Raw genomic sequence first — 24690 nt, forward strand, 5'->3', positions numbered from 1 at the left:
TGTTGATTCTAAATGTGGAGGGAAAAACCGGAGGACCCGGATAAAAATCCACACGACCACGAGGAGATAACAGGCAAACTCCAAGGGTAAGGATCAACACATTGGTCAATAATGCTGTGGCCTTAAACGAAAAATAGATATTATAGGCAATGTGTTGGGCAATGGGCCCTTATTCATGGCACATTGAGGCCTGTTGAGAGTGGATAATTATAGTTGGATACTGAACTTTATACCATGGGGCCATATGAATTATATTGTTTTAAATGTTTTCCGATGAACAGTTTTTTTGGGGGAATATGAATGTTGGCATTTATAGCTCATGAGCAACGAGCAAAAATAGTTGATTATACAGTTGAGACAATTGATCGACTCTTCCAATGATCGTCCCAGCTGTAAATAACAACACAATGTGTCTGTACACAGTATACATGTGTGTTTGTTGAACTTCTTTCGCACCGTACGTAGCCAACCGTGCAAATCGGAGGTACCTTGCTGCATATAAATAATTTTCATTATTTTAAAAGGTTAGGCCTCAGTAACGACTTTCCTTAAATTAAAGTAATCGCATTCATTACACAACGGATGTTTTTTTTGCCCATGAATTATCGACCAGACTGCTACCACCAACTCATTGGTTTAATGGCTTAATAACCGGCGGCGAGAAGAATTAAAACCCCAGAACTCAGCGATGCTGGCTCTCAGGGCTTGAACGCGGCCAGCGTGCACTCTTGCCATGTACGTACAAGTCGTTTTGTCAATCCACTGCTGGATAAAAACGCATGCATGTAGAACTGAGTTTGCATCCTACGTAGCCAACCGTGCGAATCGGAGGTGCGGGGGAAGGACAACAAGCTACACACACAAAAACTGTTCTAAAGAAATTTGTTCCCAATATAGATGCGGATACTGGTCCAGACCGGGTTTGTGTAAGCGGGGGGTCCATAGACTCGGTATAACAAACGTACAGTACAATATGTTCCGCTCTACTCCCCTCCCAACAATAGTTCGTGATAGTCACCCATCCAAGCACTATCCAGGCTCAATCCCTGCTTTAGGCTACCAAGATCTAATAGGATCTGGGCGCGCACTCCGTTAGGTGACAGCGGTGTCGCACAGATACACACACGCTCTCTGGCGCACACGACCGTAAATCCAATCCTCACACGAAGGAGCCGATTCCTTCCAGGGGAACGCCAGACGGGGGAGGGGGAGAGTGGGGCCTTCCTCTTGACAAATTTACTGCGTCATTTTCTCATGAGCCAGCCCTACCTTGGCAAGCCAATTGGAATTTAGACTGGGTGGGAAAAATCTAAAAAAAAAACCTCACAACCAACTACAAGTCATACTGTGTCAGCCGATCATAAATATTGAAATGTGGTGAGATACGACGGCCTGTGACTCCACCGACGAGTCGCACTTAAGTTTAAATTTCGGAGGATGGCGGTGTGGCGTTCAAGGGTTAAATCAATTTTCTGTCCCGGATTCGGCAGGAGGCCAGCCCCGGCACATCCCTCTCCCATCCCTCTCCCACCTCCACCACTCACCTCCCACCTTATCCCCACTGACACAAAGGAGAATGTTAATCTCGTGGAATGGATAGGAGATGACGCTAAGGTATTTCGGACGACTTGCTCGTGCAAAACCTGGCGCCCGCCCAGAAGCTCAGATATCGTGTCGTCCCTTACGCCATTACGGATAACAAGCTACAAAAATAATTAAAGGTACTTGCAAAGGGGCAGCACGAGAAGACATGGGCAGTCAACACACTCTTCCGCAACACGTTGCGACCTGCTGATTGACTAACTGCGGTAAAATGATTTTTTTTATATTGCAAGTCCAGAGCGTGCTAAGCATTGCCCGGCGGTAGCATCCCCTGTGATAGTAAAAACGGCCTCCATTTACTCATTGGTTCTTTCGGTAAAGTCACGTATAAAGAGGAAGTAATAAATTAAATACGAGCATACGACGTTTTCGATTGCATAGTCACTCATTGACATGCTAATTTCTCTAACCCCTTCCTCTCTCTCTTTAAGGCCTCGGCACAGAGGCGTGGTTTCTCTATGTGCCTATGTACGTCTCTCTCTCTATGTATCTCTGTGATCTGTCTCTACTTATATGTCTGTCTAAATGTCTCTGGTTCTGTGTTTTATCTCTCTCTCAAATTTAGCATTCTCAGGAAGAACGTAATCAACCGGGTAGGGTGTTGACTGTTATGTTATCCGATTCTCTGTTGTATTACATTACATTTCTAAGTATACTAGATTTGTGTTTCTATTTCATTTATACCTGATGACGATTGCTTGTGTTGCAATCGAAACGTCGTATGCTAGTATTTAATTGATTATTTTCTCTTTATACGTGACTTCACAGAAAGAACCAAAGAGTAATTCCTGCAGTCACGAAAGCTCCAAATTAAGTACGGCCTCCATTTGCTCGGCAAAGACTCGATGAGTCCGAAGGCTTCCTGTCAAGAGGGTCCTGCTGCTGCTGCTACGTCAGGACGTTGAGTCGATTCATGAACGAGGGTTTTGGCTTCATGGGGGAGAAAGTCCGAGTCACTGGAGAGGGCCCACACTGTTGGTTACAGTTATGCATTGCTCTCACAGCCCAAGCCTACAACACATGGTATTCCTCAGCAGTCACACAACAGAAGTACTGATTTGGAGTACTAACCAGGCTCAACATGGTCTCAGTAGTGCTCTATTTGGATCTGTGTGCAAGCAACGTGCGACATTCAACCGGTACAAACACTCAAATAACCCTCATCTACAAAGCATTATTTTCCTTTCAAGGAAAGTGTTATTGATGTGCTGATTTTTCACTTGCAATGTGTGCTTTTGCACCACTGCCAAAGCAATATCACAATAAGTAACGATCATGTAACAGTGAAAGAAAAGTGCTGTTGCAGGAGTATAGTCGATGGCATAGACACGAGGGATTGTTTCATTACCTAAAACTAAAGGAACATTTTGTCCAACAGTCCTCGAGTACAATTTCCATGTCTTTCCATTTGTTGTATGACTGAATACAATAGTTACGAGTTAACTGCATCGATGTTTAATGACTTTGATTTCTTGTCTTGGTACGTTATTATGTTTATTTGGCCGCGTCGCACTGTCTGATTACTGCCGATCGTTTCTGCTCATCAATTAGTTTGTTTACGTTTGTCAAGTTCTCTGCAATTGATTTCCGTAAATTGATTTTGTTCGTTTTCCTCTGTAAAACATCACTGCAGGTTTCCCTTGCAAACAAAATACTTTAACCTCAAGGGGCTCTCACCTGCCTATGATATATACATCACTGAATGAATGACTCGTTGATTTAATAACTGATAAATTGAGCCATCGATTCAGTTAGCCGATCGGTATGTAGGTCGCGGTGTTGGTGGGGTAAAGTGTGGGGAGCGATTGTGTAATCGTCACTGGCCAACACCAGTGACGATTATCTGAACCGGTACTGGGCCTCCCCTAGGTCGACTCAGCCTCAAATGAGTACCTGGTGCGGTGTGTAAACATCGCTACTGGGGAGACAAAGGCGGCCGGGCGTGGTGCTGGCTACTAAACCCTTCGTGTGCCGTGCCGGCCTTCATAGATGCTCGCTAACAGCACTTGCCCCAACAGTCTGTTAAGGCTAAACGGGAGATCTTGGTCTTGGGGCAAAGTGTGGGGTTTTCCACCCATTCAAGACATCTGTTCAGCATGGAAGAGTAGGCCAGCCCAACCCTCGAAAGTGACTTTCGATGCTTCCCCCTGCTTCTGAACAAACATCACTGACACGACTAATGGACTGACTGATCGACCGAGTGAGTCGTCGTTTCATTCCAATATGAGCTCGGCACGCCGAGCCAGAGGTCCAAAAGGATACGCCGCCGCAGAAAAACATTTCCGCCCACCAACAAAGCAAAGACAAAGATCCCCCGTATAGCCTTTAACAGACTGTTGGGGCAAGTGCTGTTTGCGAGGTACACGAGGGGGTGGTGTAGCCAGCACCACACCCGACCGCCTTTGTCTCCCCCAGTGGCGATGTTTACACACCGCACCAGGTACTCATTTGAGGCTGAGTCGACCTAGGGGATGCCCAGGACGGGTTCAAATAATCGTCATTGGTATTGACCGTGAGCGGGAATCGAACTCGGTCCGCTGGGTTCGTAGCGCAGTGCGCTAACCGCTGCACCACCGCTCCCCCTTTGCGCCCACCACCCACGACCCTGACGTGCGCGCTCCACAATAAAAGCCGCAAAGCCACATCCGCGCAGCGGGGTTGGTGGAAAATGCTCGACAGATGGGAGCAGCGAGCGCTCGGCCACTTTCAAGGCCGGGGTGGGGAATGAGAGAGGGGTGGGGGAGGGGAGGGGGATTGTGGAGCAGATCTACACTGGGGCGTGGGCTCTGCGGCATGCGGAGCGAGTGGCTGCTGCTGCTGCTGCGTACGTGGTGGGGTCTTGCTCGAGGGAGCGAGCCTTGTACAATGCACGCACGTGCATGTGCGTGCACATGTGCGTGCGTGTCCGTGCATGTGCGTGCGTGGGGAGCGGTGGTGTAGCGGTTAGCGCGCTGCGCTATGAACCCGGCGACCCGAGTTCGATTCCCGCTCACAGCCAACACCAGTGACGATTATCTGAACCGGTCCCGGGCCTCCCCTAGATCGACTCAGCCTAAAATGAGTACCTAGTGCGATGTGTAAACATTGCCGCCGCTAGGGAGACAAAGGCGGCCGGGCGTGGTGTTGGCTACCCACCCGCTCGTGTGCCGTGCCGGCCTTCATAGGTGCTCGCTAACAGCACTTGCCCCTACAGTCTGTTGAGGCTATACGGGGGGTCTTAGTCTTGTGCGTGCAAGACACGTACGCGCACTCATCTCTCTGCGCGCGCGCCGTTTGACTCGCTGCCGAAGATTTGTGACCTCGATAACGAATACAATAGACTCCACGATTCGGGGCTTCTCTATAATGTCCCGTGGCTGGTTTGGCCGTCACGACTGGTGGGGCCGATGGGGCGAGGAAAGTGTCGGTAGGTCTGCTGGGGCGAGGGTGGTGGGGCCCGACTCATGATAAAAAGAAAACCCGAAATCATTTTTTTCCGCTCATCAAATTATTCTGTGATGTTTGCTGCTGATGCTGCAGCATTGGCAATGGTGTACAAGCACGAAAACAACACGAACTCAACACGTTCATCAATAATCGACATTCCCGCCCCGTCCCAGCTACTTCCTCCACCTCTGCAAGCTCCCATAACCCAGCAGACGCCACTGATACTAAACATTGATAGTGTATACTGCCCTCCTGGGTAAAATCTTCAATACCTTTTCCCACACTCTATGGTTATTTCGGTAAAGTCACGTAGGTATAAAATAAAATACAAAAAATAAAATAAAAACGTATTCTTTTATACCTAAAAAATTAATTGTATTATTTTTATTATTTTGCATTTTATTTTATACCTAAAAAAATAACTTTTATTATTTGTAGTATTTTTGTATTTTATTTTATACCAAAAAATAACTTTAATTATTTGTAGTATTTTATTTTATACCAGAAAATAACTTTATTATTTGTAGTATTTTTAGTATTTTATTATATACCTAAAAAAATAAATTTTATTATTTTATTATTTTTGTATTTTATTTTATACCTACGTGACTTTACCGAAAAAACCAGAGAGCACTGTTCATTGCAATCACGAAAACTTCAGACCTTTTGCCACCTTGCGCCTCCACAAACTCCAACGGCTACTAGAGGCGTTGCCTGGTACACGCGCACACGTCCACACACGCTCGCCGCATCTTCATCCATTCGTTCGCTCACTCACACTCGCTCATTATCTCACTACTAACCCATCCATTCGCTCACTCGCTCTTCTCTCTGTTAGCCATTACCACTTATTGCGGAGCATTCATGACCTTGGTATACCAGCCTTCTGGTTAGATTTACGATATTATCTGTCCGTCTTAGTCTCTGACTACCTCTGCTCCTATTTGCATCAATCAACTTTACCAAATCACCCCCCCCAGTTTGTCCATATTTTTCCTGTCGCACCTCTAGCTGTGAGGATTATCTGAACCGGTCCTGGGCCTCCCCTAGGTCGACTCAGCCTCAAACATGTACTTGGTGTGGTGTGTTAACATCACCAATAGGGAGGCAAAGGCAGCCAAGTGTGGCACTGGCCACCCATCCCCTCCAGTGCCGTGCTGGCCTTCATCGGTGCTTGCTAACAGCACTTGCTCCTAGAGCCTGTTATGCCTATACGGGGGATATTTGTCTTTGTGTCCCCCCAAACATGTTAGTTTCTGCATACTGTACCGTATGCTTGATGGTATATCGCCCATATTTGTCATGCAATCTGTTGCGGTGACTGGGTGTGTGTGTGAACATGTTTCTCTCTGCCCTACTCGTTACTAAAATTGTGTCGCCCCGATAATCAAACCCCTCTGCAATTTGGGGCTTTGCTATAACATTGGGTACGCTATCCTCCTGATGACATTTACAATACTATACGTCTCTAATGGTCTCCATCTACCGCTTTTCCTTTTTTTTACATTCACGCCACTTCATCAAACATCAGCAGTGTGTACAGATGTACCTCGTCACGCCTATGGCAACACGTTCCAAATGTAATAATAGGGTTTTTACCCCTTTTTTCTGGCAACAAAACTGAAGCCTCGACCCAATTGGTGCTCAAAAGAAAGTCGTCCCTTGGTGTGGACCAATCAGTTTCAAGGACAATGCATATATTATCAGTGTTTTGTTTGCATTTTGACTGCAAGTATTGTGATTAATGCAGACATGAATCCTTGTAAAAAGGTTTCAGTTTTGTTGCCAGAAAAAGAAGGGGAAAAACCCCTATTATTATATTTTGGTACTGTAAAGGAGGTCTAATGATGACATTCCAAATGCTTTAGTTTTCGTCTTTCTGTCATGGTCCGCAGTCTAACCTTTCCACCAATCGCTTGGTTCTTATTGCTGTCCCTGGGATATGCCATGATCTTCACCACCACCGAATTAAACAAATCTGTGATCTGCATCATGGGACCTCCTTTGCCAGTAGCAAAATATGAGAATAGGGTTTTCCCCTTTTTTCTGGCAACGAAACAGGTGTTAAGTTGTTAAAACACCAAACTGAAACCTTTTACAAGGAATTATGTCTGCATTAACCACAATGCTTGTGGTCAGAATGCAAACAAAAAACAAACTCTGGTAACACATGCATTGTCCTTGAAACTGATTGGTCCACACCAGAGGCAGCTTTCTTTTTAAATCCTTTATATTAAGTTCACTTGCTTGCGTGCTTGCTTGCTTAGGATCGTGCAAATTTTTCGGTCGTTTTTTAACCCACTTCCCGTGATCCAATCGAGCTGACATTTTCCACACAGACTCGTTGTGCCAGACAATTATTGTTCGTGAAAAAAAATTCCCAAAATTTTACACTTTTTAGGCAAAAAAAAATTATTTTACATATATTCAAATAGAACTCATTCTTGGCTTTGGCTGAACATCACAGTATAAGAGCCCAGAGCGTAACCCCTCCACAGGCCGTGGCGGAGTAGCGCAGTTGGTAGCGCCCTCGCTTCCCATGCCAAAGGTCGCGGGATCGATCCCCGCGTCCTCCACAGGCGAATATATTTTTAAATCCTTTATATTAAGTTCGCCGCCACGCATATAAAGGATTTAAAAACTTTGTTTTTAAATCCTTTATTGAGCCTCGTCTCAAACGGTGTTAGACCAGAGGACGCCAAAAGGCCAATTAAGTAAACGTTTATAAAATTGGCAGTCCACATTTGTCGTAATGCCTTCTGGTGGGCAAGGTTACGGCACCTCGACGCCCCAGGAAGGGAATTTCACAACATTCACGTGATTCACCAACCCGCACCACCTCCACAGTAATGGGGGATTACAGGCAAGCGCATGTAATTTGCACAAGTTGTAGATAACGGTTTCTAAACCTGTGATTTGATGCATATATCACGAGCTTAATAATCAATTTTAATTGATCAATTGATGCATTTGCACATGTCCAGTGTGTAGCGAATTTGTATGTGTGTGTGTGTGTACGCATGTGGTGCAGGACATCTGCATGAGTGCAAGCATACACACACAGTACAGTAAGTGTTCATGTGTGTGTGTGTGTGGAGGAAGCTCATGAAGGATGCGAGTGGACAACTTCAGACCATCACGCTCTGGCAAAAACGGAGGGCGCTCACAACAATGAACAGAGCGCTACAACGCAGCAAGGTGGCGTAGTGGGCAGCACGGGTTGCGCACATCTGCCAGCCATCGAGCCCATAACACCTGTGTCTGTGAGCTCCTGCCAGCGGAGCCTCATTGGATGCTTTCCCACTACCCCAAAGTGCACCTAGCCTGGTACGAACTCTGTGGCTACGTCACTGTCACCACTAAGTGACGAACGGTGGCCGGTTGCTGTTGTTGTACTGCACGTACTCACGTGCGTTCGTAGTGAGCGTGCGCGCGTGTGTACGTGCGCGCGTGTACGTGCACGCGTGTGTACATGCGCGCGTGTGTGCGTACGTGCACACGCGTGTGTACGTGCACGCGTGTGTACGTGCGCGCGTGTGTAAATGTGCGTGTGTGTGCGTACGTGCGTGTGTACGTGCGCGCGTGTGTACGTGTGTGTGTGTGTATGTACGTGCGCGCGTGTGTACATGTGTGTGTGTACGTGTGTGCGTGTGTACGTGCGCGCGTGTACGTGCGCGTGTGTACATGTGCGCGTGTGTGCGTACGTGCGCGCGCAAGTGCGAGCTCACCTGCGACTGCGCATTCACGTCGGCGCTGTGCAGCACGAGGATAGCCACGGTGCTGGCCTGCCCCGCGAGCGACGCGATATGCAGCGCCGTGTTGCCCTTCTGCACCGCCGAGGGGTCACAACAAATGCGGAGTTCACGCCGAGCGGACGCCGACCCTCATTACACCGACAAACCGCAAAGCATAACCGACTTAAGACGAGAGAATCACGATGACATTTTTAATTTAAGGAATGTAATTTAGTTGTGCCGGGTTTTGGACCTTGGTAGCTGCGTCGACGCTAGCCCCTCGGGACAGCAGCTCCTTGACCACGCCCACGTGGCCTTCCTTAGATGCCAGGTGCAGCGCATTGAGACCGTTCTGCAGTGGAACGATGGATGGACACAGAAACAGATAGATGGATGGAGATTAATGGACACGCATACAGGCAGATGAATGGATGGATGGATAGGTGGATGGAAGGATGAATGGACACACACGCAGAGAAACAGACAGATGGATGAACAGGCAGAGAGGCATGGAAGGCGAATGGATGGATAGATGGATGAACAAAATAATGGATGGATGGACAAAGAGGTAGCAAGGTAAACAGACAGGTAAGCAGATATGGTGGGTGGAAAAGTGGATGCACAGACAGAAGGACAGAGAGGGGGCAGGAAGACAGACATGACAGGCAGGAAAGCAAGCAGGCAGAACAATACGTAGGAAGGTAAGTAGGTGGGGGCGGGCAGGCGGGCATGTAAACGGGAATACAGATAGCGAGACCAGTAGGTAGACAGATGACCAGATAAATAGACAGACAAAAACAGAGAGTACAATATAAATGTAGTTATAATTTTTGTTTAGAATCAACATGTTGGACCCAATTAATCACAACACACTCCGTCAACCACGGTCGTAATGAGCACAAGGTGACCTCACCTACACTGCCCTGGCCGCAAGGCATTCCCGGGGCCAAATTTTAAATTCATAACAATTATAATAATCCAGTACATGTGGTATTCGCATCATTTGTACAACAGGGCTATCATGAGGGTGCTGTGTTTCACAGACAGTTATAGTTCGCCTGCAGGGAGCCCTGTTGCCATCTTTCAATATACTCTCACGGGATCTTTAATCCATAAAATAGGTTTTTGGGTAAGATGGCGTAAATATAAATGTGTCTATACTCTTAGGTTTTTTTCAGCAAATTCACGTAGGTAAAAAAAAATAGTAAAAATAATAGAAATAATAATAGAAATAAAATAATAAATCAAGACGTTTCGGAGGCAACACAAGTCTCCATCATCAGGTGGGACCGTCACAGCTGAATTTACTGTATTAATTGAGGAAAATCTAGAATATAAATGTGTCGTTAAACCTGCATCCACCCGGCAGCCAATTAGTAAGGTTTGTCACTTAAACAAAACGTGCCAATTAGTGACTAGTTCAGCACACTGATGTGTTGGAGAGTAAACCCACAATATATTTATGCCATCTAACCCACAAAACGTCTAATAGATAATATCGGTCGCGAAAGCTGACGGGATATTTAATGTCCACTGTGAAGCAGACGGCCGGGCATTTCTTGGCTGATTTGGCCGCAGCATTGGCTGCTCGCTCCATCCGCTGACCATTGGAAAGGAGTGCCTCTGGCATTATGGGCGCGGTGCCTGATGAGTGCCCTAGTGGTCGCGAACAATTATATTCTTTTTTTATTTTACCAAGTGTAGCCCACTGAGCTATATAGCTATTTTTTTTTTAATCGACCTGGCCACAAATGATAGCTCAACGAAATGGCTTATGACGTGGACATTTATAGCAGCGAAATTATCTAAATGCATGTTTCTAAGTGTGGAGGGAAAAACCGGAGGACCCGGAGAAAAATCCACGCAACCATGGGGATCGGAGCCACGACTTCCTCCATACCAGGCGAGGGAGTTAACATCTCGCCACTGCGTTACTGTATGTATGCACTTCTTTCACACTGTATGGAGCCAACTGTGCCAATCGGAGGTGCTCCTGCTCCTGCTGCTGCTGCTTGCTGCTCGTGTCCGCTCTCTTTGCTGTCGGCAATCATTTCCCGTTGAGCAGAGCGATTCCGTCAATGTCTAATCGTTGCCTGGTGCGAGGACGGCAAAGTCGTTCCCGCAGGAGCGAATCGTTTTTGATTGTCCATCGAACTGATGGCTCGTCCGGCTCAGAATTGACAGTGGGGCAAAGGAGGTGTCATGGACGTATGGTTTAAGGAAGGAGGTTCTTTTGCTGTCGTCGAGGTCAACTTCTGCTTCATCAACGTCTCACCTCGTTGGCATCTCACCTGGTCAATTCCTCTCAGTCCACATTTTATACTACGAGTAACAATTACCTGCGTTTACCCAGGGAAGCCTCGTGGAGTCTCAAGGCTCTTTTGAAGGACAATGTTGCATTTATGATGTTCGCTATTCCATCAAGGATTGCTTAGCATGTGCGCGGGAACCAGGGCACTCGAGGGAAAACCCACAACTACAATAGGGGGAAGGGGACACTCAAAACTCCGCAGACATTAAATGATTAATTGCTGTACTGAAATCAACTGGCCATCTCACAGCTAAATCCTAAACTGCCCGCATATCCCAGGAAGGCTCTAATGTAAGTATTATCTAAACCTTCTGAGCTTTTGATCCCTGGTGAGATCGGGTATATGCAGGGTTATTTAGTGGTATGCAATGTTTCCCCTGGTCAATGTCTTATCTGATTTTACCTGTTGAACATCTGACTTGGTAGACATCTCATCCGGTCGACATATCATCCACTTCATATCCCACCTGATCAATTCTTTACCTGGCTCAGTGCGTCACTCAATGAGGTCTCAGGTGGTCAACATACTCATCTGGTTGACATCTGACTAACTCTACACTTCATCTGGTTGACATCTGACTAATTCTACACCTCATCTGGTTGACATCTGACTAATTCTATACTTCATCTGGTTGACATCTGACTAATTCTACACCTCATCTGGTTGACATCTGACTAATGCTACACCTCATCTGGTTGACATCTGACTAATTCTACACCTCATCTGGTTGACATCTGACTAATGCTACACCTCATCTGGTTGACATCTGACTAATTCTACACGTCATCTGGTTGACATCTGACTAATTCTACACCTCATCTGGTTGACATCTGACTAATTCTACACCTCATCTGGTTGACATCTGACTAATTCTACACTTCACCTGGTTGACATCTCACCGGTTTGACCTCTTGCTCAGCCAGCATGACATCTTAACCAGGCTAAGAGTAGACGAAGTGAGGTCTCAGCATCACCTGGTTGCTGGTGTTGATGTCGATGCCATTGTTCAGACAGTCGAGGACCTTGTCCAGATTCCCAGCCCTCGCGGCGCGAAGGAAGCTCGCGCTGCTGTCCGCCTGCAGCGATTGGCACGCACACACACACAGAGACAAAGACCCCCCGTTAAGCTTTCAACAGACTGTTTGAGCAATTTCTGTTAGCGACCACTTAGAAAGGCCGGAACGGCACACGAAGGAGTGGGTGGCCACCACCACACCCGGCGGCCTTTATCCACCGAGTGGCAATGTTTACACACCACACCAGGTACTCATTTGAGGATGAGTCGACCTTGGGAAGGCTCAGGATCGGTTCAGATAGTCATCACGCACACACGCGCACACACATGGCATTTGGACATTATACGAGCGCCGGCTATCATGCTCACACACATTCAAGCGATGGATACAAGGACGTCATTACACCGACTGTGAGTACCCACGCTCAACTATACACACACTGAGGCAAAGATCTCCCCTTTCGCCAGAATGTTGGGTCAAGCAATGTTATGTTGAAACTTGTCCAGAGTTTGTCTGGTGGGTTGTGGAGGACGCATTTTTTGTATTCAATATCGAAATGAGTACTAGTACTGTATGTGGAGACGTGGTCTGCTTAATTAGTCTACCCAGGGCTGATGTTAACAAGCCCCACCAGGTACTCATTGAACAGCATGCATAAGCAGAACATTGTTCTGTATCTCCACATACAAGTAACACATTGTTTTAGTCTACCAGCTTCTTTGTTTTCCAAGACCAATATTATCCAGCAGCATTTGTTTAAGCAAGCACAACGACACAGTCCTCATTCAAGACCGAGTTTACTTAGGATAGGCCCAGAACCAGTTAAGACACTATCCACCACTGTTAGCCACGGCTTGGAATTAAACTCGGTCGTATGTATGTTGAACTTCTTTCGCACCGTACGTAACCAGCCGTGCAGTTCGTTGGGTTCGTAGCACAGAGTGCGAACGACTGCGCCAATGTTCCGCACGACAAAAACAACCGCTACCCAACATTGTGTGGAGGTAGTGATGCCACAATCCAACCCAGCGAAGAGGTGGTGGGTTATTTTGCCAGTCTCCACAATACATAACAAAGTAAGGAAAGTCGCCCTGCAGCATCAACACCAGCTACCGGGGCGACACTATCAATGAGCAGAGTGCTGGCTGGCTAAAAGCAAGCTGGCATGGCAGGGAGCGCAGGTGGTGCATCTGCCATTCACCTTGGTCTATTAACCCTTCATTTATATCTGGCTCTGTCCCATGACCTCCTTTATTGTATGACTGAGCTGCGAAGGTGACCAGAATAACTAGCTTGGTACAAGTGCTGTGGATGATATCACTGTCTGCTTGTGATTCACGGCTGTTGTTACAGTGTGCTCATAGGACAGGCACAATACGAGCCGCGCGCAATGACTTTCACAACAGAAAGGTTACAACTCTTTCATGATACCGATGTTGCTCTGTTAAGTTCTGGCCTTTGGAAGTTCGGAATGGAACTTGGCAATGAAGCGTCGCAGATTCAATCAGGATGAGGAGGTTGTGATAGGTGGGACACGTGTGCAGGATGGAGGAGGGCAGATCAATGAGACAGGCTTTGGAGTGGCACCCAGAGATGGGCAACCAAGGGAAAGATCTAAAGGCAGATGATGGTGATGAGATTCTTAAGAGTGGCCCTTGAAGAATGTGTCAATCTGCAATGACTATTTGACCTTGCAGAAGGAAGTCATGCTGAGATGTGGCGAAATCATCGGCACTGGCCATAATGTCTTGACACGGACCTTGAAAGTGGAATATACTTTAGCAAGCAAGGAATAATTGACTTTATTTAAAGTGGATAGGAGGCAATGCGCCAGCACTGCTCACGTGTAAGAAGTACCCGTAAGAAAAAACATGAAATTAATAGAAATATACAATTTTCATATGGGGGTTTTAGGTGGCAGTATCGTGTGGAGAAGTGCTTTGTGGGAGATGAGCTCTTCTAAGAGGAAGGTGGAGTGGCTGAGTCACGCATCTTCCAAAGTCTTCGCAGTTGTTGCCCGTGTCCATGGGTGCCCGTGTCTGCCGTAAACTCGCGAATGTGAATCATTCAAGACTCCAGTTGGCACCAACAATGATAAAAACCGGGGTTTTAATCTGGGCGGCCACTGGTGATTAAACCGAGTTCTGGGATGTTTGGCAAATTCAATTCGTGAGTTACTTTGCATGAGGGGAAAACGGTCGTCACCAGAGACCTACATCAAAGAGGAGCTTGTTTCAATAAAAACTCACTCAATGAGAACCTGATATGAGGACATTCTACAGTTTCTCTACAGCAAACATTCACAGGATCCTGAGAACTGTATATCCACGTGTGTCCACTTCATACTGCAATGCAGTCCAGCCTGTGTGTCAAGAGCATTGGGGCTCTATTTTTAACCACTCTTATCGTCCGCGTGTGTCGGACCTACACTTGGGAATTCTTATCATTCTTTTGAAGCGGTTTCTAAATGATTAGAGCTTCAAGAGCTTTAACACGGGGGCCAGTGGTCAGCGTCCGGAAGGCATAAGTCAAATAAAAGACACATATAACAGAAGTTTGCGTGACGCTGGTTCGAGCACCGGTTACGAACAGCGGTGACCTGAATTTGCTTCCCAGGAATGGCCAACCTCGGTGGCCATGGATATTTGAACAGGTCCTGAGCCCCCGAATTCAACGACGCACACTGGCCAGCGCGGTGATGTGCGGTCGATAAACTCCCCATGACCTGCACGGCATTGGGAGGCCTTCATCCAGCAGTGGATTGATAAAGAGCTGTAAATAATAGCCATACTCTTTGGTTCTTTCGGTAAAGTCACGTAGGTATAAGATACAACAAATCACGACGTTTCGGGCGCAACAACAGAAGCGTCCGTCATCAGGTAGGAGGAAAGCAGCAGGCCATGCTTTCCCACCTTATGATGGACGCTTGTGTTGTGCCCGAAACGTCGTGATCTATTTTATTTTCTACCTACGTGACTTTACCGAAAGAACCAAAGAGTATGGATTCCTGCAGTCACGAAAGCTTCAAATACAAATAATAACTAGCTTATATATTTTAGTTCATAATCCTGCATGAAAGAATTATGTGTGTACTACACACATACCACCACGCCTTTAAACACGACTGCTATCTGAGCCCACAGTCTTCAAGCCAATAGCAAGTATCTCAGGATGATTCTCATGGTTATAGCTGACGAGAGTATAGTAATTTTGTGCACACACTGCACGTCGACACGGCTTTAGCACTTAAAAGGCCTTTATCACACGACTATTGATTTACTCTAAGATGTCATTCTGCTTATAACTTAAGAAATTAACAAACTACAAGGACAAGCAACGATAACAAATGTAAATCTTCCGAAAAATGCAAGTTTTTTTCTTCATAGGGCATCACCTAATAAATAAATAAATTCTTGCCCAATTGCTGCAGGGAAAATGAAGATCAATAGAAGCTAATGCAGGGAACCGAAAGCATGAGAGAATAAAAATGTGTCCTGAGCAGACAAAAATATTTCATGGAGTGATTGTTTCCGATTACGAGTTAGAGACACCCACTGCAGTTGACTGAATTCTCTTAATGTCCCAATCACCCATCACAAGGACTCTCCCACATAATGAGTAGGTGTTCGTGTAAGTGTTGTGTTGTACATCTCTTCAACGTGTTTCTGGGTTACATCGCGTGCTGTGCAGACATGATGAGGTGCTGTACGGACATGATGAGGTGTTGAACAGACATCATGCCGTCCTGTGCGGACATCATGCCCAACAACACACGGTACAACCCGAAAACCCAGTAGACAGCTTAACCCATGTCGTACTGAAATATACTCTTTGGTTCTTTCGGTAAAGTCACATAGGTGAAAAAAAATAAGAATAAAAATAGAAATAATCAAATGATATCACGACGTTTCGGAAGCAACACAAGCTTCCGTCATCAGGTGGGACAACCACAGCAAACAACTACAAATTACTGTTTTATTTTTACAATTTTTATTCTTATTTTTATTTTTATTTTTTCACCTACGTGACTTTACCGAAAGAACCAAAGAGTATGGAAAACTTCAAATCTAGAACGTACTGAAAGATGTTTGTCAATCATTTAGCTTCTAACTTGAGAACCAAAAGATATATGCAAGCCCATGTATTGTAGTAGTTGTAGCAGTCTGCCTGGCCACACAGGCACGGTCGCTTGATGCTTCCAAAGGCTCTGCAAGAAGCTGGTCAAACCAGCGAGTGAATGCATGAGAATACAATCACTGAAAAAATAATGACACCATTTGCACTACGCATTATGATTTCAACCGGTGGCGTAGCCACCGAGTGTGCAGGTGGTGTAACTGCACCAGCGGCCTATGGCTCAAAGGGCGGCCGATGAGCCGGGCTCTGAAGAGAGGGAATCTGGTCACGGATGAGGAGGGGTTCCCATTTTATTCCTCAAACCAGGGCCCGTGCCAACCAGGTGATGCCTCCCACTGATGTCAACATAAAGAGGACCTAGGTATTTACACCATTGGAACCTCATTTGCCAGTAAAAATATGATAATTGGTTTATTACCCTTCTATCTGGCAACAAAACTGACACCTTTTTACAAGGAGTCATGTTTGCATAGACCACAATACCTGCAGTCGTAATGCAAACAAAAAACATAACTCTGATAATGTGCACTGTCCTTGAAGTTGATTGGTCCACACCCGAGACAGCTTTCCTTAGAGCCTAGTCTCACATGGGTTGGACCAGATGACGCCAAAAGGTGTCAGTTTTGTTGCCAGATAGAAGGGTAAAAAACCAATTATCAGGACCTAGGTACTTTTGCCGAACAACATCACAGGGCCTTTAAACATCCACGTCGCAGACAATGGCACGCTTGGCTTGATTCCCCACACAAAAACGTTGGCTAACTCTACGGACGCAGCAGAAGTCAAACAATTGGCTGTTTGAGATCACAAGCTGGGCCTGCGTCCGATGTAAACACGCGCCCAGCCGCGCGGACGATACGAAGACATGGTGTGTGCCTGGCGGGCCCTGTGTTCCCGAAGGCTGGGTGCGATATCGATCGTCCTGGCCGTCCGTGTGAGAGCCCAGTAATTGCACGAACACAGGAGGAGCGGCCCCCCACTTGTCCTTCCGACAACTGAGAAGAACCGCGCAATAGCTGCTGCTGCTGCTGCTGGTGGGAAACACGCGGTTGTGTTTTCCCAGAACCCGGGATAACAGGCAGACCCAGAGGTTGGATTATTATGGGATTTCTTTCTGCAGCGTAAGCTATGCATTTAAGTTCAGGGTTAGCCTGGTTAATGTTATATGGTGTAGACACCGAGAGTTAGTGTGAGGGATTGTGCTGTGGTTAGTTTTAGAGGTCAAGGCCGTAGCCATGGAGTCAACATTGGGGGGGGGGGGGGGGGGCAAATCTTCCAGGGTGTCTGGGGGTCCCAACCCAGAAAAATATCAAAATTTTAAAACTAATTTCCTGCCATTTCCTGCCTAAAATATTTTTTTTATTGACTAGCACATGGGATGGACTTTTTATTTATTTTTTACAATGTCTAAGAGTGTATTGAATTACACTGCTCTGTTTTTACTTTTTTACCTTTTCTTGTTTCATTGTATGTAATGGCAGAGCTTAGGGATTAATAAAGTACAACCATAACCACAATCATATAAACAGAAATCTATGCGTTGTTATATGAAGGCAAGTCCAGTTATTGTGGCCAAGATTTTTAGAGGATGTGTCCCCCCCCCCCCCCCCAATTTATATTATAATTACGGCCTTGTTAGAGGTACTACCAGGGTTATAGTGGTAAAGAATGGATATAGGGTTTTTGGGTAGTGATAGGGTTAATGTTAGGGATATCACTTGGGATGTAAAAGGTTATGCTATGGTTAATGGTCATCATCGAGTTAATCGTATAATAATATTGTTAAGCTTAGCGATGTAGTTAAACGTTAATATTAAAATGTGTGGGTACAAGGGGTAATGTTTTAGTTAGGAATATTGATATAATTAATATTATGGGTTTGGGCTAGAGTTAAGATGGGGTAGAGTTAAGATGAGGTACCTGGTGCGGGGTGCAAACATCGCCACTGGGGGGACAAAGGCGGTCGGGCGTGGTGCTGGCCACCCACCCCCTCGTGTGCCACAGTGCCGACCTTCATAGGTGCTCTTGCCTCAACAGTCTGTGAAGGCTATAGAGGGGATCGTTGTGTCTTTGTGCGTGTGCATGTTTGTGCGTGTGTGCTAGCGAGAGCGTGCGAGCGAACACAAACCAGAGCGATGGGGTGGAACGGAAGGAAGCTCACTCAACCATCCTTCCATCTCCATCATCATCCCCTCGGCCAAGGGCTGTTTGCGAGAACCTATTTAAGGCCTGCGCAACGCACGATTAGGTCACTGACCATCACGGCCCTACAGCCTTTTTATTCCTGTTTGTATCCCGTACCTGCTAAAAAATGTAGCAAGTGCTCATTTATGACTGAGTCAATCTAAGGGAAGGCCCAGTACAGTTTCAGATATCAATTGCAATTTAACCCAAGGTGATCAGGGTCGAAGCCCAGTGGACTAAACACTGCGCCAAATAGTGTCCCTAGGAATTTAAGGCGAACGAGGGGAGGCACAGATTATGTGCAAATGTCTTTTACCTGCCTAACCAGAGTCCATCACCGTCATCGCTATCATCATTAGCACCATCAGGACGTCAATGTCAGTCCAACTACCACTTGGTAATACATCAACAGTGGAGAGCAGAGAAGTGGGAACACAGTACAGGCGAATATCTCCAGAACATAGGCAGCCGGGTATAGCCCAAAGTGCAGCTATGTTTAAAGGTGAATAACATCTGGAATCTAATTACATTTGATATTTGATGTATATACTGTATATATGTGAAACGTGTGAACAGCAATAGCTTTGAGCGTATAAGTTAAACTGAAGGTATAATTACCCTGACGAGTCAAGGGCATTGTGTTAATTACAAAACAATGCACATTTGACCAAACATTTATTTCCCATTTGCTCGTACAAACGTATGGAAACACACACTATTAATATAATATACATCCAATGTCAGTTCACTGCTGGATGCCTCCCCCACTCCGTTTCGGTCAAAGGGGCGGGTTGTTTAAACCATAATTCACCACGCTGGTCAGTGCATGTTGCTGAAGGTGAGACTTGGGACCAGTTTATATTTCACTCACCGCTGATGTTAGATCGTGAATGGGAATCAATCAAACTCCGCACTATAGGATGTAACATTTACCTAACCTTTACTCAAGCCCTAGTCCTGAGATTCAACAATATCACTCAAAATTGGTCACTGCAGTATGTATAACACTACACAGTATAAACAAGAGCTATGTATTTGCTTATTAAGTTCTCTTACATAACCATGTGTTTTAAACAACACAAACAACATGTAAAAAGCACAGCAGACTTTGTGCATTATGCAACAACCATATCCTGTTGAACTGCATTGTGGTCCTCTTAATGCCTCTGGGAGCCATAGATGTGGAGTCTCCACTTCCACACTATTGGGGTCATTTGCTTGGCTAATGCCAACAATAATCAAATCTGCAAATGATGGCAAAAAACAACCCCATCGATACAATCTTCTATAATGGTTCAGGCTGAGGCAGAACTGTCAGCAGTGAGTATTGGTGACTGGACTGTGCTGACGAGGCCTGAATGAACACAAAACCGACCCACAGTTGTCTATTACATCGTCACTGCTGCTGTCACTTGCTCACATTTGCTCAACTTCATTTTGATGATGGCCAAAGACAAGAGGAGCACAATGCACTTCAGGAAATGCTAATGGTTGTTGCATATGCACAGAGAGAGTATACATTATACTTGATACAGCAATCGTGCTGTGACGGTTCCACCTGAAGACGGAAGCTTGTGTTGCCTCCGAAACGTCGTGATTTTTATTTTATTTTACTTTTATTAATTTTAATTTTTTACCTACGTGACTTTACCGAAAAAACCTAAGAATATGAATCCTTGCAATCACGAAAGCTTCAAATCTAGAATTACATTAAACATGTCCACGTCTTATTTGAAACTCAGGGTGTTCCAGGCTGCACTGTCGTTCCGTTTTATGATGGGGGCTTCTCATTAATAGCTTTGATTATAATTACCTTAGATTATAATTACATTATTATACTTACATGATTATAATGACATTTAATTATAATGACGTGATTATAATGACATTAGATTATAATTACATGATTATACTTAGATTCCATTATAATTACATGATTACAATGACATATGATCATAATTACATATGATTAGAATTACATTTGATTAGAATTACATATGATTTTAATTGCATATGATTTTAATTGCATATGCTGCCCAGGTGCACATCTTGGCAATGAGGCAATCGGTTTCAATGGGCTCTCATTTGGTTCAATGGCGGCCCGCCTTGATGCGATTCACACGAAAGTTGGCTACAATTAAGTGTCTTAAGCGCTCTTGATCAAAGTCGTACATACTATCCCATATATTGAGTACAACAACATATGCACTTTACCATAGCATATTATTTATGTATGAACAGACTTTGCTCAGTTTTAAAGGCACGGATATTCTGTACAAAAAGACCCCCCCCCACAATTGCCTTAAGAGACTATTGAGGTAAGTGCTGTTAGCGAGAACCTATTAAGGCTGGTAGGGCACACGAGGATGTGGATGACTAGAACCACACCCGGCCGCCTTTGTCCCACTAGTGGTGATGTTTACACATCGCACCAGGTACTCATTTGAGGCTGAGTCAACCTAGGGGAGACCACACACCTACACCCTTCCGACGACCGATGTTTCTCCACACCTCGTCTGGGAGTAAATAGAACAAGGTGCTATCGGTCTGCATCAACACAAGTGTGAAATAGTATCATTGCACTGGGTATCGAACTTACGTTTACGATACTAGGATGGTAGAGCGGTGATATCATTATCAACGCCACAGTGACGCACACAGACGAAAAGATAGATGGTGTATGGGGCAAAAATCCCCTGTATAGCCTGAATATACGTGTAGAGCAAGTGCTGTTAGCAAGCACCTATTGGGCCCAGCACAGCACACCAGGGGTATCGTGTGGCCAGTGACATGTCCGGGGCTGCCTTTGAGTTCTCTGCTGATCTCTTTGCACCACACCGTACAAAAGATTGCATTAGTTTAATGCTGAGTCGACCTAGAAGATGCCCAGACCAGGTTTAAATACGACTCGGCACCGACATTGGCCACCATCGGGAATCGAACCCAGATGGCTGGCTTCTAGCGCAGTCAGTGTGCGAGGCACATGGAGACGCCAACGCAGAAATACGCCTACACATGCACATGTTCTCGAATATTGAATCAAGACATGATTTTAATAAATATATTTCAAAGAGAGCTTTTTTTTTAATGAGCGAATTATGTGGCTTGCCGTAAACGTGTGAATATTTTCTCAAATCTACATTTTGTCAGGCTGATTATTTTTTATGTCCATCATCATCGTCCTCAGCGTGTGAATATTTTCTCAAATCTACATTTTGTCAGGCTGATTATTTTTTTATGCCATCATCATCGTCCTCAGCCATAATCGATGCACTGCTGGATGAAGGCCTCTCCAAGTCATCGCCATATTCTCAGCTTGTGACAATACACACATTTAAATCAAATTTTTTTTGATGTTTTCATTGTATTATCTCCATAATTGTTATCCCTGTTAAAACCACAGACTATATTTATAATATTATATTGTTCAATCTCTCAAGCACCAAGTCTACACCTGTGGCAGAAATGTGAACCCTAACAATTATTGCTCAGGAACATCAACTTGCTGTGTTTACAAAGTTTTCACGTGAAATTCACTGCGGCGTTTACGTAAACAGTGATCTGTTCCACGAAGTCGGACTTAAGTCACCCAACGGCTGAGTTGAAAAAGGGCAATTTTAAACATTTATGCCCCTATATACATTTGCTGCATCGTTGCGGTAAATTCTACAACGGTATTATTTATATCGTAAATCTGTATTCTGTAATAACTGAAACCAACAATTTATGTTTTTGCGATCTCACGCATGTCCATCAACACAATTAATCTGTAATTTTGTCCCGCGCTGAATATTGTAAAAATGTAAGCATTACAACGAAAAAAATCCGGGAATTAAATATACATTTTTAAATAATATATTGCTTCGAGAACTCCCAGACCACTCCTGCCTGTAAAAATACACTGCATGACCTGTTTTCACAATAGATTAAAATATTAATATGCTGCATTTATTTATACGTAGAACACAGTGCAATCATTCTAAACACACAATGTATTCGGTAATTCGATAGAAGACAAACATTTGGATCAAACGACTCATCTGGTGCAATCGCTGTTCGCGAGCACCTGTTATTGCCATCACGGCGCACATCAAAAGGTAGCCACCACCAGCACCACCAACACCCTCGGACTCTTTTTTTTCATCCCCAGGACTGATATTTACTCCGCTCCACGAACACAACGTTGTCGATCCCTCTCGTAGCCTCGCGCCGTGAGCAAAAACCTATCAAGGCAGTGCACGGCAAGAGGACGAGGTGGTGTGGTCGGAACCACGCCCAGCCGTCTTTGTCTCCCCAATGCTGATGTTTACACACTGCACACGAGGCCGGAGGACTGAGACCGGTTCAGATTTCACCCGCCACTGATGTTAGCCGTGTCTGGGAATCAAACCCAGGGTTAACAGATTCACAGCGCGCATTGCGCAAACCACGACGCTACCGCTCCACCCCACATCACCATCCATTAACGCACACACACACGCGCGTGCACACGCACGCACGCACACACGTGTACACGCACGTGCTGTAATTGTCGCGGTCCGTTCTAATTAATTGGTGGCGAGTGTGGCCAGCAGCCCTGACCTTACGCCTCCGCTCAGTCTTCTCTCGCGACAGCCTCCTCTGCTCCCTCCTCTGCTCCTTCTCCTCCCTCTCCCTGTCCGCCTGCTCCTTCTCTTTGTCCTTCGGTGTCGGCACCGACACCTCCTGGATCTGGTCACGAGCCTTCTTCAGCTTCGAGGCGGCGTGCGCCATTCCTGGACCGCCTCCTCCTCCTCCACCGTAACTATTAATTCGTATCACTACTCTTTGCGTTACGCCGTCGCTGTTGTTGTGATATTCCTACGATCCTTTTTTTTTGCAAAAGCAGGCTTCGTCCGAGCATGCACAGAAACAAATCCCCGTGCAGGGATGGTGTTTAATTGCTTTGCAGTGGACGTGTGGCCTCTGCCTTGGTAGCCCTGCCCCGTTTGCAGAGTCCACGGATGCCTCCTCTCTCCCCTGGTCCTCTCCTCCCTCCCTCCTGGTCCTCCCCTCTCTACCAGTCTCCCCACATCCCCTTCCCTCCCATCCTCACTCACTCCCTCCCCACCCCTCTCTCCTCTTCCTTTCTCGCTCGTTGAGTTGCTCCGCCTAATGTGTATTTTTTTTTCATTTTGAAAAGATGAGATGCATGACATCACGCAGAAAATTATGCAGCTCACCGCCGCCGCCGCTGCTGCTGATGATATTTATATCATAGCATCCTAATGCTACTGTAATTCAGATTATTATGATCATAATCACTGTATTGTATTGATAATAATACTTATATGACAGCATTGACCATATACACAGTATATATGATAATGTTCGTAATATTAACCGTGACAAAGTTTTTTAATGATTGTAATGATCGTCGTAATGATGTCCATGATAATGCATTATTTAATGATGATGATTATGGATTTAACTATGAATAAAACGTCGACTCAGAATTACGTTCATCATCAAGATATATTATTAAATTAATAATGATTCCTATATTCATTGATGATGATAAGGTTCATGAACATGTATTGCTGATGGTGCGCTGATAATGATGATGTTCATGTTAACGGCAATGACGAAACATGTGATATTGCTGTTATGACGCATACGATAATATTAATGCTATTTATTATATCCTGAGGATTATGACGTTCATCAATAATCATGCCATATCGATGAAAACTCCTGCTGATGATGACAATGACGACCATACACTCAGCTGAGTTGCTGCTGACGATTTGCTGCTGATAACGATGACAATTCATTGCACGCACAAACCATTGCTTATAACAAATGACATCTGATAATTAAAACAACACTTTCAAAATGCATCAATTATGCAAATACACCATTTGAAATACTGCACGCGTGTATATGATGTGCATATGTCCCTATACTGTACGTGTGTATACCAATTGTGCCGGTACATATATGCTATGAATTACAGCTTATATTGTACATTTGCTAGGTACAATGCCATGTGTACGTGCATGCTTTTATATGTGATATGCATATATGCTACGTTTCGCAGTCGTGTACTTATGCTGTGTACATATATACTTCATAACAGTATATCTGCTACAGTATGCATTCCTATTGCACTATACAGTACATGCTGAGTGATTGTATTGATGTATTTATGCGTATTGCTACAGTACATATGCTCTTGCAAATATACTGAACGGGGTACAGTTTCTGCAAAACACATCCTATACTCTATATGCTATGTGAGAATGCATAGGCGATGCAATG

General features: G+C 45.2%; 1 protein-coding gene across 1 annotated transcript in view; it reads right to left on the reverse strand.

The window, feature by feature from the left end:
* Positions 1-23393, reverse strand: part of LOC133354331 (ankyrin-2-like) — a 108642-nt gene extending 85249 nt beyond the window's left edge. Inside the window, 4 exon segments of the mRNA XM_061571080.1 lie at positions 8757-8855; positions 9016-9114; positions 12049-12150; positions 22993-23393. Of these exon segments, the coding sequence (XP_061427064.1) occupies positions 8757-8855; positions 9016-9114; positions 12049-12150; positions 22993-23163 (471 nt within the window). The 5' untranslated portion in view covers positions 23164-23393.
* Between the last annotated feature and the right edge of the window lie 1297 nt (positions 23394-24690).

Source organism: Lethenteron reissneri, chromosome 47 (genome assembly GCF_015708825.2).
Source record: "Lethenteron reissneri isolate LAM-NWPU_2019-01 chromosome 47, ASM1570882v1, whole genome shotgun sequence".
In the NCBI taxonomy this organism is placed as follows: domain Eukaryota; kingdom Metazoa; phylum Chordata; class Hyperoartia; order Petromyzontiformes; family Petromyzontidae; genus Lethenteron; species Lethenteron reissneri.